Here is a 14,083-nt window from a genome sequence, read left to right on the forward strand (position 1 = left end):
CTACTGGTTCTGTCAGAGAAAATTCAGAATATATATAATTTTTTTTTCCAACAGAGAGCAAATGTACATATGAAAGAACTTGTTATGTCATGAGATTCTTTTCTGCACTCAGCCCTGGTAAAACATGCTGTCTTCAACTTTATTCAGTTGAAGGGAGGAAGAGTTCTAAAATTGCGTTCCCTTTATCAAAGAAGGCCTGACCTTTGCTATGTATTGTTCAAACTGGAAAGAAACGTTGTACTTAATCTAAGTCACCAAGTAGTTGAAAGAAGTTAGATTTCTAGCTAAAATTAAGAGCTGTCTCAATTTCTCGGTTAGTACTATATTCAATACTCAAGGACACACAGTTTTATTTTTAATTTTATGGGCAGCTGTAATCATCAAGCCATTTCCAGATACAAGAAGTTACTAATTTTTGCAAAGACCATTGCATAAAGGGTTGGGCAAGGCTGTGTCTGTCTGTTGTCTTCTCTTACAGGTTTCTCAGCTCTCCTTGCAATAAGTGACTTTTGTTCCTTAAATATGAACACCTGAGGAATTATTGACATGAAGCGTTTTCATTTCTCATGTGTTAATGATTTACTATCACTGAAGGATATCTTTTCCCAGCTTTCTCACTAATACAACCCAAGACATTTATGTTAGTCTTGAATCTACCATAGCAGTTGTCTGCTTTTTACTATGCAAGGTATTATTCAAGATTTTAAAATTAGACAAAGTTTTGGGGCTTCCCTGGTGGCGCAGTGGTTGGGAGTCCGCCTGCCGATGCAGGGGACATGGGTTCGTGCCCCAGTCCAGGAAGATCCCACATGCCGCGGAGCGGCTGGGCCCATGAGCCATGGCCGCTGAGCCTGCGCGTCCGGAGCCTGTGCTCCGCAGCGGGAGAGGCCACGACATTGAGAGGCCCGCGTACCGCAAAAAAAAAAAAAAAATTAGACAAAATTTTGAACATCTACGTTATAATATTGAAGCCCTAGATTTTCATAAGGATTTTTTTAAAATGTACTTTGAGGAACCTAAAACAAAAGCAATAGACCTAAAACTGACTTTTATGCATTTCTACTAGATCACAGAACTTAACGTTGTGTAGCTATGATTTAACAGTAACAATTTATTTTAACAGTAATAAAACATATTTTGGAATTTTATATTGTTATTTTCTACAAAGTTTAATTATTAAGATGTAAATTCATTGAGAAGCAATGATCATATTGTAGAGCTAGGAAGAAAATTTTATGTATAAAATTTCAAGTTCAAATATGCAATGTGAAATCATTTCTTTTTACAAATTACAAATGGACTTTTTTGTTAGCACGGTGCTATACACACATATATACACACTCAGCTTTTAAAGTATAGTAAAAAAAAGTCTACTATTTTTAGGTGGTCTTTGAAAAACACAAGCAGATCTACCTGCAAGGTCATCTAGGTAGAACAAGATTCTACCTAGAAAATGGGACAGTGATTAAGGTGGATTTATGGAGAAGATGATGCAAATGAATGACAGGTAGAAGGACAAAGTTGATCTGTTCTATAATTTTGATGAAAGGTCTCTTCTGACTGTTTAATACTCAGTTTAATAAGAAATCAAATTGATAATGAAATCAAATTGATCATACTTCATTTTGCTACTTACATTTTACTAACTCCAGATGTGTAAGAAAGTTTGAGAAAGAAAATTGAGGTTTCTAAACCTGAATTCTGATTAAAGATTAATCTTCAAAAGTACTGATGATTTTGGAAAGTAATTCTGTGAGGAAGTCATGATAGCCAGTGATAATCTAGTTATGAAAATTTATTGTCAGAAATTGAGGCTTTGACTGTAAATATAACAAATTAATAACAAATCCTCAATGGTGAGATTTTGTTTGCTTCTTTCTTAATAGGTGAACATTATACCACTGATTGCCAAAGCAGATACAATTTCTAAAAATGATTTACAGAAATTTAAGTGTAAGATAATGAGTGAATTGATTAGTAATGGCATCCAGATATACCAGTTCCCAACAGATGATGAAGCTACCATGGACGTGGACACCTCAATGAATGTAAGCTTCTAACTACTGAATATCAGTTCTATTTGACAGGTGGGAATGAAAGTATAATTTATAAGTAACAATATTAGTAATATAGTGTCACTTGTATCTGACAAAGATACTATAAATAAGATATTTTTTTCCCAAAAGCCAGTGTGGGAAAATGTTTCACTTTCTTGATTTTGAAAAATGTTTGCTGATAATCAATTCTTTTAAAAAGCGTTTTATTGAGATATAGTTCACATACCATGTGACTCACCTGTTAGAATATACAATTTAGTGAGTTTTAGTTTATTCACAGTGTGTGCAACCATGACCACAACGAAATTTAGGACATTTTTATTTCTCAAAAAGAAATCCCATACTCTTCAGCTTTCTCACCTACTACCTGTCAGCCCTCCTCTCAACCAACCCTAGGAAACCACTAATCAACTTCTTTCTCTTCAGATTTCTCTGTTCTGGACATGTCATATGAATGGAATTATATAATATTTGGTCTTTTCATGATTTTATCGGCTATTAATATGTCTTCCCAAGAGAAAAATTTACTCAGACCCTTTGTCTATTTTTAATTGAGCTTTTGTCTTTTTATTATTGGGTTGTAAGAGTTCTTTATATATTCTGGATACAAGTTGCTTATGAGATACATGATTTGCAAATATTTCTCCCAATCTGTTGGTCTTTCCATTTTATTTTTGGTGTGCTTTGAAACACAAACTTTTTAATATTGATGAAGTCCAGTTTATTTATTTTTATTGTTAGTTGTGCTTTTGATGTCATATCTAAGAATGTTTTGTCAAATCCAAGGTAATAAAGATTTACTTATAAGTTTTCTTCTAAGAGGTTTTAAAATTGTGGTAAAATACACATAACCTGAAATTTACCACCTTAAACTTTTTTAAAGCTTACAGCTGAGTGGCATTATACTTTTACAGTGTTGTGCTACTATCATTGCCACCATCTATATCCATAGAACTCTTTTCATCTTCAAAAACTGAAGCTCTGTAATAAACAATAATTCCCCATTACTCTTTCCCTCAGCCCTATGAATTTGGCTACTCAAGGTACTTCTAGTAGATGGAAATATATAATATTTGCCCTTTTATACCTGTACAAATATTTATTTGAGTCCCTGCTTTCAATTCCCTTGGGTAGTGCCAAGAAGTGGAATTGCTGGATTGTATGGTAATTCTACGTTTAATTTCTTGAGGAACCGCCATACTGTTTTCCATAGTGGCTGCACTATTTTACATTCCCACCAAAAGTGTACAAGGATTCCAATTTATCCACATTCATACCAACACTTGTTACTTTCTGGGTTTTTTTTTAAGTAATAGTTTATATTAATGGATGTGAGGTGGTATCTCATTGTGGTTTTGATTTGCATTTCCCTGATGATTAGTAATGTTAAGCATCTTTTCATGTGCCTGTTGGCCATCTGCATGTCTTCTTTGAAAAAATGTCTATTGAGGTCTTCTGCCCTTTTTAAAAATTGGGTTGTTTGCTTTTTTTTGATGTTGAATTGTATGAGCTGTTTATATATTTTAGGTATTAACCCCTTATTAGATATATCATTTGCAAATTTTTTTAATTCAGTAGGTTGTCTTTTCATTTTGTTGATGGTTTCCTCTGATGTGCAAAAGGTTTTAAATTAAATTAGATCCCATTTGTTTATTTTTTTTGCTTTTGTATCCTCTGCCTGAGGGGAAAGATCCAAAAAAATATTGTGACCACTTATGTCAAAGAGTGTTCTATGTTCTCTTTTAGGAGTTTTATGGTTTCTGGTCTTACATTTAGGTCTTTAATCAATTTTCTGTTTATTTTTGTATATCTTATGACAAAAGGTTCTAATTTCATTCCTTTACATGTAGCTGTGTAGTTATCATGTAGTTATCCCAGCACCATTTATTGAAGAGACTGTCTTTTCCGCATTGTATATTTTTCTCTCCTTTGTCATAGATTAATTGGCCATATTTGTGTAGTTTTATAACTGGGCTCTTTGTTTTGTTCCATTGATCTACATGTCTGTCTTTGTGTCAGTACCATACTATTTTGACACTGTAGTTTTATAGTATAGTCTGAAGTCAGGGAGTGTGATACCTCCAGTTTTGTTCTTTTTTCTCAAGATCGCTTTGGCTATTCAAGGACTTTTGTGGAACCATACAATTTTATTATTATTTATTCTGGTTCTGTGGAAAATGTCATGTGTATTTTGATAGGAGTTGAATTAAATCTACAGGTTATTTTGTGTAGTATGGACATTTTAACATTATTAATTCTTCCAACCCATGATTGTGGTATATTTTTTTCACTAATTGGTGTCATCTTCATATTCCTTCACCAACGTCTTATATTTTTCAGAGTATAGATCTTTCACCTCCTCTTTTAAGCCAATTCTAGGTATTTTATTCATTTTGATGTGATTTTAAACAGGATTGTTTTCTTGCTTTCTCTTTTTGATAGTTCATTATTAGTGTATAGAAAAGGAACAGAAATCTGTATATTAACCTTTTTATGCAACTTTATTGAATTCATTTATTAGTTCCAGTAGTTTTTTGGTAGAGGCTTAAAAGTTTTCTGTATATAGTATCATGTCATCTGCAAATACTGACAGTTTTACTTCTTCCCTTCCAATTTGGATGCCATTTATTTACATCTTTATTGGAGTATAATTGCTTTACAATGGTGTGTTAGTTTCTGCTTTATAACAAAGTGAATCAGTTATACATATACGTATGTTCCCATATCTCTTCCCTCTTGCGTCTCCCTCCCTCCCACCCTCCCTATCCCACCCCTCCAGGCGGTCACAAAGCACCGAGCTGATATCCCTGTGCTATGCGGCTGCTTCCCACTAGCTATCTACCTTACGTTTGGTAGCGTATATATCTCCATGCCTCTCTCTCGCTTTGTCGCAGCTTACCCTTCCCCCTCCCCATATCCTCAAGTCCATTCTCTAGTAGGTCTGTGTCTTTATTCCTGTCTTACCCCTAGGTTCTTCATGACATTTTTTTCTCTGACTGCTGTGGCTAGGACTTCCAATATTATGTTAAATAAAAGTGGTGATAGTGGGCATCCTTGTCTTGTTATTGATTTTAGAGGAAAAGCTTTCAGTTTTCAACATTAAGTATGATTTTACCTGTGGGTTTGTCATAAATGGCATCTATTATGTTGAGATATGTTCCCTCTACACCAACATCGATGAGAGCTTTTATCATGAATGAATGTTGAATTTTGTCAAATGCTTTTTCTACAGTTATTGAGATGATCATGAGATTTTATCCCTTGATTTGTTAATATGGTGTGTCACACTGATTGATTTGCAGATATTGAGCCACCCTTGCATCCCTGGAATAAATCAGACTTGATCATGGTTTATGATTCTTCTTATATATTGTTGAATTTGGTTACCTAATATTTTGTTGAGGATTTTTGTACCTATATACACCTAAGATGTTGGCCTGTCATTTTCTTTCTTTTTTTTTTTTTTTGCTGTGTCTTTGGTTTTAGTATCAGGGTAATGGTAGAGTCGTAAATGAATTTGGGAGTGTTCCCTCTTCTTCAGTTTTTTGGAGTAGCTTGAGAAAGATAGGCATTAGCTCTTCTTTATATGTTTAGTAGAATTCCCATATGAGGCTGTCTGGTCCTGGATTTTTGTTTGCTAGGAGTTTTCTGATTACTGATTCAATTTCACTACTAAATATTGGTCTGTTCAGATTATATATTTCTTCCTGGTTCAGTTTTGGGAGATTATATTTTTCTAGGAATTTATCCATTTTTTCTAGGTTGTCCAATTTATTGGCTTATAATTATTCATAGTATTCTCTTATGATTTTTTAATTTCTGTAATATTCATTGTAATTTCTCCTCTTTCACTTATTATTTTGTTTATTTGGGCCCTCTCTCTCTCTCTCTTTTTTTTTTTTCCTTTTTTTGTGGTACGCGGGCCTCTCACTGTTGTGGCCTCTCCCGTTGCAGAGCACAGGCTCCGGATGCACAGGCTCAGCGGCCATGGCTCACGGGCCCAGCCACTCTGTGGCATGTGGGATCTTCCCGGACCGGGGCACGAACCCGTTTCCCCTGCATCGGCAGGCGGACTCTCAACCACTGCGCCACCAGGGAAGCCCTCTCTCTCTTTTTTATAATCAGCCTGGCTAAAGGCTTGTCAATTTTGTTTACCTTTTTAAAAAACAAGCTTTCCATGACCAGGGTCACAAAGATGGTTCAACATAAGCATATCAATCAATGTGATACACCATGTACACCATGCAAAACCATATGATCATCTCAATAGATGCAGAAAAAAGCATTTGATAAAATTCAACATCCATTCATGATAAAAACCCTTACGAAAGTGGGTATAGAGGGAACATATCTCAACATAATAAAAACTATTTGGGCTTCCCTGGTGGCGCAGTGGTTGAGAGTCCGCCTGCCAATGCAGGGAACACGGGTTCGTGCCCCGGTCCGGGAAGATCCCACATGCCGCAGAGCGGCTGGGCCTGTGAGCCATGGCCGCTGAGCCTGCGCGTCCGGAGCCTGTGCTCCGCAAAGGGAGAGGCCACAACAGTGAGAGGCCCATGTACCACAAAAAAAAAAAGCTATTTATGACAGACCCACAGCCAATATACTACTCAACAGTGAGAAGCTAAAGCCTTCCTGCTAAAATCTGGAACGAGACAAGGATGCGCACTCTTACCACTTCTATTCAACATAGTATTGGATGTCCTAGCCACAGCAATCAGACAGGAAAAAGAAATAAAAGGTATTCAAATCAGTAAGGAATAGGTAAAATTGTCATTATATGCAGGTGACATGATACTATATATAGAAAACCCTAAAGACTCCACACAAAAACTACTAGAACTGATAAATGAATTCAGCAAGGTAGAAGGATACAAGATTAACATACAGAAATCAGTTGCCTTTCTTTTTTTTTTAACCCCAAATAGTTTATTTTACTTTGTTTTATACTTTATTGAAGCATAGTTGATCTACAATGTTGTGTTAATTTCTGCTGCACAGCAAAGTGATTCAGTTGTGTGTGTATATATATATATTCTTTTTCATGTTCTTTTCCATTATGGTTTATCACAGGATATTGAATATAGTTCCCTGTGCTATACAGTAAGATCTTGTTGTTTATCCATCCTATATATACTAGTTTGTATCTGCTAATCCCGAACTCCCATTCCTTCTCTCCCCCAATCCCCACCTCCCAGCAACCACAAGTCTGTTCTCTATGTCTGTGAGTCTGTTTCTGTCTCATAGATATGTACATTTGTGTCGTATAGCTTTCAGTTATAAAATAAATAAGTCCTGGGGATGTGGTGTACAACATAGTGACTGTAGTTAATAGTACTGTATTGTATATTTGAAAGTTGCTAAGAGAGTAGATTCAAAAAGATCTCATCACAAGAAAAAAATTGTAACTGTGTGGTGATGGATGTTAACTAGACTTACTGTGGTGGTCATTTTATGATATATACAAATACCAAATCATTATGTTGTACATCAGAAACTAATATAATATGTCAGTTATATCCCAATTAAAAAATACTTTTAAAAATATCATCTGAGAACAGATAATTTTACTAATTCCTTTCTGATTTGCATTCCTTTTAAAATTTTCTTCTCCATTTTCTATATAGTATTATTTATTAATATGCTTTATGTTATATTTCAATTAACTAATTATTAGAGTTTTCTTAATTTTGTCTTTTAGCTTTTATACTGGAGTTAAAAGTGATTTGCTTATTGTGTTTCAGGGTAAAGATAATGTGAGAAAAATTATATGTCTACCAAAAACTGTTTTCTTTGTATTCCCCACAGCCGAATGCCTTGCTTTAGGCTGTACTCAGTAGGTAGTTTTCAATTGTGTGCATGATCTCGCACAAATGCTTACAGCAATTAATTTGCACATATTTAATGTGAAGTCATAAAATCTGAGGCAAGATAAATCACTTGTTTGAATAAACTTATGATGATATTATTGTCTCTGTTGTTTCCATAACAGAAATAAGATTAACAGAGTAAGTTATATTGGTATAAGGAAACATGATTAAAATTGTACTTACTTTCTAGGAACACTTACCTTTTGCTGTAGTAGGAAGTACAGATGAAGTGAAAGTTGGAAAAAGAATGGTCAGAGGCCGTCAGTACCCTTGGGGAGTTTTACAAGGTAAATGTAACAAAGATGCGCAGGCTTGCTCTGGAATGATTATGCTTAAATATATATATAATTATAAAAATTATATAACATATAACTATAAATATGTAAAACAAAATATTTTAACTTGAGTCAATATTGGTAACTCTTGCTAAACAGCAAATTAATAGTTACTGATAAGGAGCACAGATTCTGTTTCATTTAAGATAATGTTTATTTTGATTGTAACCTATTCTCACGGGAGTTTTCTGGATGGTGCTTTAGGCAAAAATTCAGAAACTGGGCAGAACCTCCTCATTTCCCCCATCTGCTATATGCAGATTATCTCTCTATGCATAAACCGTCACATTCAGAATGTTGGAAAGTTCTTTGAACAAAAGAACTCTGAACAACACAGAAGCATAAATATTGGTACTTGAAACATGTTATATAAGTTAATTGCTACCTAATTTATAAAGCATTTTAAAGTGGTCCCTATAAAAAGGGATGGAAAACCATTTTAAAAATAAAGTAATACAATTCATTTTTGGCTAAATTATACCTAGACATTTATATTAGTTATCTAGCATCATGATGAGTTAGAATAGTGTAATAGCAGTCATTTATTGTCTGATTCGTATACTTGTGATACTAATTATTGGGGACTAGTTTCCAAATGTTATTTTCAGTTAATATATTACAAATTTTTAAATTTATGAAATGTACTTAAACACAACATATTTTAATGAATATTACATTTGGTTATAATATCATACACAATGCACAAAGTATTGTGCTCAGTCTTTTGGATATGACAAACACAGTAGAGAGCCATGTGAATTTATTGAGTGATTTTGAAAACTGACTAATTCATTCTCATAAATATGGTGTATAAATATAGTTTAATAACTAAATCATGCATAGTTGTTAAGACCTTTATGTTAGCAGGATTTACTTTAATAAAATTATTTACTTTAGTGAAATTATATTATATTCTTTTTTAGTGCTCTGTAAAATACCTTGAGCATATTCATTTGAAAAATACTAACATAATTATTAATGAAAGTTTATGCCATCTACTAATATTACATGTTATTTCAGTGTTTCCTATTTATTCTTTGGCTAATAAATTTCAAGCAAATTTCCTGGTCTATAAATAAACTCTACCTATAATTTGTATGTACCATATAACCATAGTTACATGGTTAAAAGAATTATAGCTATTAATCTGAACGATCTCTTAGCTCACTCAAGAATACTTAGAAAGTGATAGGGATTGATAATAAGCTTTGTGGCTTTATTATTTTTCTGCCTAGTGGAAAATGAAAATCACTGTGACTTTGTTAAGCTCCGGGATGTGCTTTTTTGTACAAACATGGAAGACTTGAAAGAACAAACCCACACTTGGCACTATGAACGTTATAGGTGCAGCAAACTTCAGAAAATGGGATTTACTGATGTGGATCCAGACAACCAGCCAGTAAGGTGAGTGGAGATCTTGCTCAAACAAGATGACGGGTGACTTAGAAATCCCCTACAACGATGAGATATGATTATTTCGGAATGAGAATAGCTGTACTTCTCACATCCTAAATTGTGTGGTTTTTCATCATCTTCAGACTTAGATGGAGAGTTAGTAGGAGCAACATAATGCAAGGGCTCGTTTATATGCATCCAATATGTGTATGTGCTGAAATGTGTATCCAAAAGAAAAGTCGATTTTATATGGAACAGAAGCTCAGGAAAGAGATTTGCAAATATTAGTAAAAATTGGTATAAGATGGCAAAGGATATTGAGGATTGGATGGAGGAAAGAGGAAAAGCAGCAGTGTAATGGCATGGTGTTGTCGAATCCAAGTTCACGTGCACGACACACAGTGAGGCCAAACAAACTGAAACATTGGAGTTTGGAGCAGAGAAAGGTTTATCGCAAGGACCTTGCAAGGAGAATGGGTGGCTCATGCTCAAAAGACCTGAACTCTCTGATGGGTTTCAGGGAAGAAGTTTTTATAGGCAAAATTTGTGGGGGAGGGCTGTAGGGTGTGTAACCCTCCTCTGATTGGTTGATGGTGAGGTAACAGGGTGATGTTCAGTCATCAGCCTTCTGGTTCCTACCAGTCTGGGTCTACATGCTTGTGCTCAGCGTGAAATTATCATCCTCCACCTGGGTAGGCACGTTAGTTCCTATAGAAGAACTCAAGAGATCTGTATCAGATTGTCATACACACACTCCCACCCCTGCCCCAGGAGGAACCAGGTCCAGGACCCCATGCTGCACTATTGTTTCTTTCTGCATTCCCTCACTTTCCTCCCAGTAACTGTTTGAATCTGCCCTTTGGAACTCAGGGAAGGTCTAGGAGGCGGAAAGCCTTTTTCCCACGAACAAGAAAGGTGGTACACGGAAAGGCTTTTATGCCTGGGAGGGTCCCACAACATCCCGCTCGGTTTCAATCTTCCCTTTTCTTTGATATTCCTCCATCTTGAGGGGAACAGGTGTTGGACAAGAAAGGGCATAACATTTTGGATTGGAGAGCTCAATCATAAACTTGGCAGAGAATCTAGGTTTTCGGGGGTCTCAGTTTCAACGGAAGTCAAGTGAAAATAGTTTGAGAGCAGGTGTACTTAGCTATATTGAGGAGGAATAGGATTTGTGCTGCAGAAGGATGACAGTGTAGAACAATCCAGTTATATTAGTTACAGTACTTTGAAGGCAACCAGAATTGAACTGGCTATCTTAAATGCATCATATTTTGAAAGACGCCTGGCCTTATTTTAATTATTTTGAGAACCTCATAAATTAGATGTTCCCCCAAATTTTGTTGTCAAAAGATGTGAAGAAGTGTGATAATAAAAAGTGGTAGGAGAAACAAAACATATTTTAAGTGTTTCAAAACGTGAGTACTTACTATATATACACTCTCTATACTTATATTCAATATGGCCCCTCACTTTTTTACATCTCGTGATATAGAAATTTTCATTTCTATACATGAGAGAATATTGGTAAATGTCCTTATATGTGACATAACAATATATATATATGTATTTTATTGAAGTATAGTTGATTTACAATATTGTGTTAGTTTCTGCTGTATAGCAAAGTGATTCAGATATATAGAGAGATATAGATATATTCTTTTCCATTATGGTTTATCACAGGTTATTGAATATAGTTCCCTGTACTATAGAGTAGGACCTTGTTGTTTATCCATTCTATATATAATAGTTTGCATCTGTTAATCCCAAACTCCCAGTCCATCCCTCCCCTCCCCCCTCCCCCTTGACAACCACAAGTCTGTTCTCTATGTCTGGGAGTCTCTTTCTATTTCATAGATAAGTTCATTTGTGTCATATTTTAGATTCCACATATAAGTGATACCATATGGTATTTGTCTTTCTCTTTTTGACTTACTTCACTTAGTATGATAATTTCTAGGTCCATCCATGTTGCTGCAAATACCATTATTTCATTCTTTTTCATGGCTGAGTAGTATTCCATTGTATATATGTACTACCTCTTCTTTATCCATTCTTCTGTTGATGAACATTTAGGTTGTTTCCATGTCTTGGCTCTTGTGAATAGTGCTGCTATGAATGCACGGGTGCATGTATCTTTTTGAATTATAGTTTTGTCTGGATATATGCTCAGAAGAGGGATTGCTGGATCATATAGCAATGCTATTTTCAGTTTTTTGAGGCATGTCCATACTGTTTTCCATAGTACCAATTTACTTTCCCACCAACAGTGTAGGAGGGTTCCTTTTTCCCCATACCCTCCCCAGCCTTTGTTATTTGTAGATTTTTTTAATGATAGCTATTCTGACCAGTGTGAGGTGGTACCTCATTGCAGTTTTGATTTGCATTTCTCTAATAATTAGGGATGCTGAGCATCTTTTCATGTGCCTGTTGGCCATCTGTAGGTCTTCTTTTGGAGAAATGACTATTTAGGTCTTCTGCCTATTTTTCGATTGGGTTGTTTGGTTTTTTTGTTGTTGAGTTGTATGAGCTACTTATATTAATAAACAATATATATGTTTACATGTTTATTTATATTAACATTTTAATATAAAAGTAACACAAATTTCTTTTCAGTTTTCAAGAGATCTATGAAGCCAAAAGGCAGGATTTCTTGGATCAATGTCAGAGGGAAGAAGAAAAGTTGAAACAGAAGTTTGTGCAGAGAGTAAAGCAGAAAGAAACAGCATTTAAAGAAGCTGAAAAAGAGGCAAGTCCTGCTAGTTTGATATAATTTGTATTCAAGTTTAGGTGTCCTATTAAGTTGGAGGTTTTCATCTCGAGAGTTTAGATGATTTTGTTGGAGGATACTTTGCTATTCTTCAAAAAGTAGCTATTTACCATATAGGTTTTGGATACAGCCTTTAAAATTTTGCCATCTGTAATCTTATTTTTTTCTAGAGCATTTGGAGAATTTACTTTTTTTATTTTTTAAACAGAAGTATAATTTGACTTACAATATTGTATCAGTTTTGGGTATACAACAGTGATTGATTTTTTAAAATTTATTTATTTTATTTTATTATTTTTATTTTTGGCTGTGTTGGGTCTTCGTTGCTGCACACAGGCTTTCTCTAGTTGCGGCGAGCGGGGGCTACTCTTCGTTGCGGTGCGTGGGGTTCCCATTGTGGTGGCTTCTCGTTGCGGAGCACGGGCTCTAGGTGTATGAGCTTCAGTAGTTGCGGCACGCAGGCTCAGTAGTTGTGGTGTACGGGCTTAGCTGCTCCGCGGCATGTGGGATCTTCCTGGACCAGGGCTCAAACCCGTGTCCCCTGCATTGGCAGGCGGATTCTTAACCACTGCGCCACCAGGGAAGCCCCTGAATATTTTTATACATTACAAAATGATCACCATGATGTCCCAGTTACCATCTGTCACCATACAAGGTTTTACAATATTATTCACTATATTCCTTATGCTGTACATTACATGCCCATTACATTATTTTATAACTAGAAGTTTGTATCCCTTAATCTCCTTCACCTATTTCACTCATCCTCTAATGCCACTCTTCTCTGGCAACCACCTGTTTGTTCTCTGTATCTCTGAGTCTGTTTCTGTTTTATTATGTTTGTTCATTTGAATTGTTTTTTAGATTCCGTGTATAAGTGAAATCATATGGCATTTATCTTTCTCTATCTGACTTATTTCACTTAGCATAATACCCTCCAGGTCCATCCATGTTGTCACAAAAGGCAAAATTTCATTCTTTTTTATGGCTAATGTTCCATTGTATATATATACCACATCTTATTTATCCATTCATCTATTGATGGACACTTATGTTGCTTCCATATCTTGGCTATTGTAAATAATGCTGCAATGAACATAGAGGTGCATATATTTTTTCAACTTAGTGTTTTTGTTTTCTTCAGAAAAATACCCAGAAGTGGAATTACTGGATCGTACTGTTGTTCTATTTTTAATTTTTTGAGGAAGCTCCGTCCTATTTTCCATAGTGACCGTATCAATTTACATTCCCACTAATTCTGCACAAGTGTTGCCTTTTCTCCACATCCTTGCCAAAGTGTTATCTTTTGGATAATAGCCATTTTGAAGGGTGTGAAGAGATATCTAATTGTGAACTTGAATTGCATTTCCCTGATGATCAGTTATGTTGAGCATTTTCTCATGTACCTGTTGGTCATCTCCATATCTTCTTTGGAAAAATGTCTGTGTAGTTCCTCTGCTCATTTTGTAATTGGGTTGTTTGGGGTTTTTTTTATGTTGAGTTGTATGCATTCTTTATATATTTTGATTATTAACCCCTTATTAGATATATTGTTTAAAAATATCTTCTCCCGTTCAATAGGCTGCCTTTTCATTTTGTTAATAACTTCCTTCACTGTGCAAAAGCTTTTCAGTTTGATGGAGTCCTATTTGTTTA

At 35.1% G+C, this 14,083-nt stretch overlaps 1 protein-coding gene across 1 annotated transcript in view; it reads left to right on the top strand.

Annotated features, from left to right (window-relative positions):
- SEPTIN14 (septin 14) overlaps positions 1–14,083 on the top strand; it is a gene marked incomplete at its 3' end in the record, with an annotated part of 41,948 nt that overhangs the window by 16,247 nt on the left and 11,618 nt on the right. The window contains exons 5-8 of the mRNA XM_082670525.1: positions 1,887–2,048; positions 8,118–8,214; positions 9,498–9,666; positions 12,274–12,406. Of these exons, the coding sequence (XP_082526651.1) occupies positions 1,887–2,048; positions 8,118–8,214; positions 9,498–9,666; positions 12,274–12,406 (561 nt within the window). The remainder of the gene's footprint in view (positions 1–1,886; positions 2,049–8,117; positions 8,215–9,497; positions 9,667–12,273; positions 12,407–14,083) is intronic.

The sequence above is a fragment of the Grampus griseus genome (assembly GCF_964374135.1).
Source record: "Grampus griseus genome assembly, chromosome: 14".
NCBI classification, from domain to species: domain Eukaryota; kingdom Metazoa; phylum Chordata; class Mammalia; order Artiodactyla; family Delphinidae; genus Grampus; species Grampus griseus.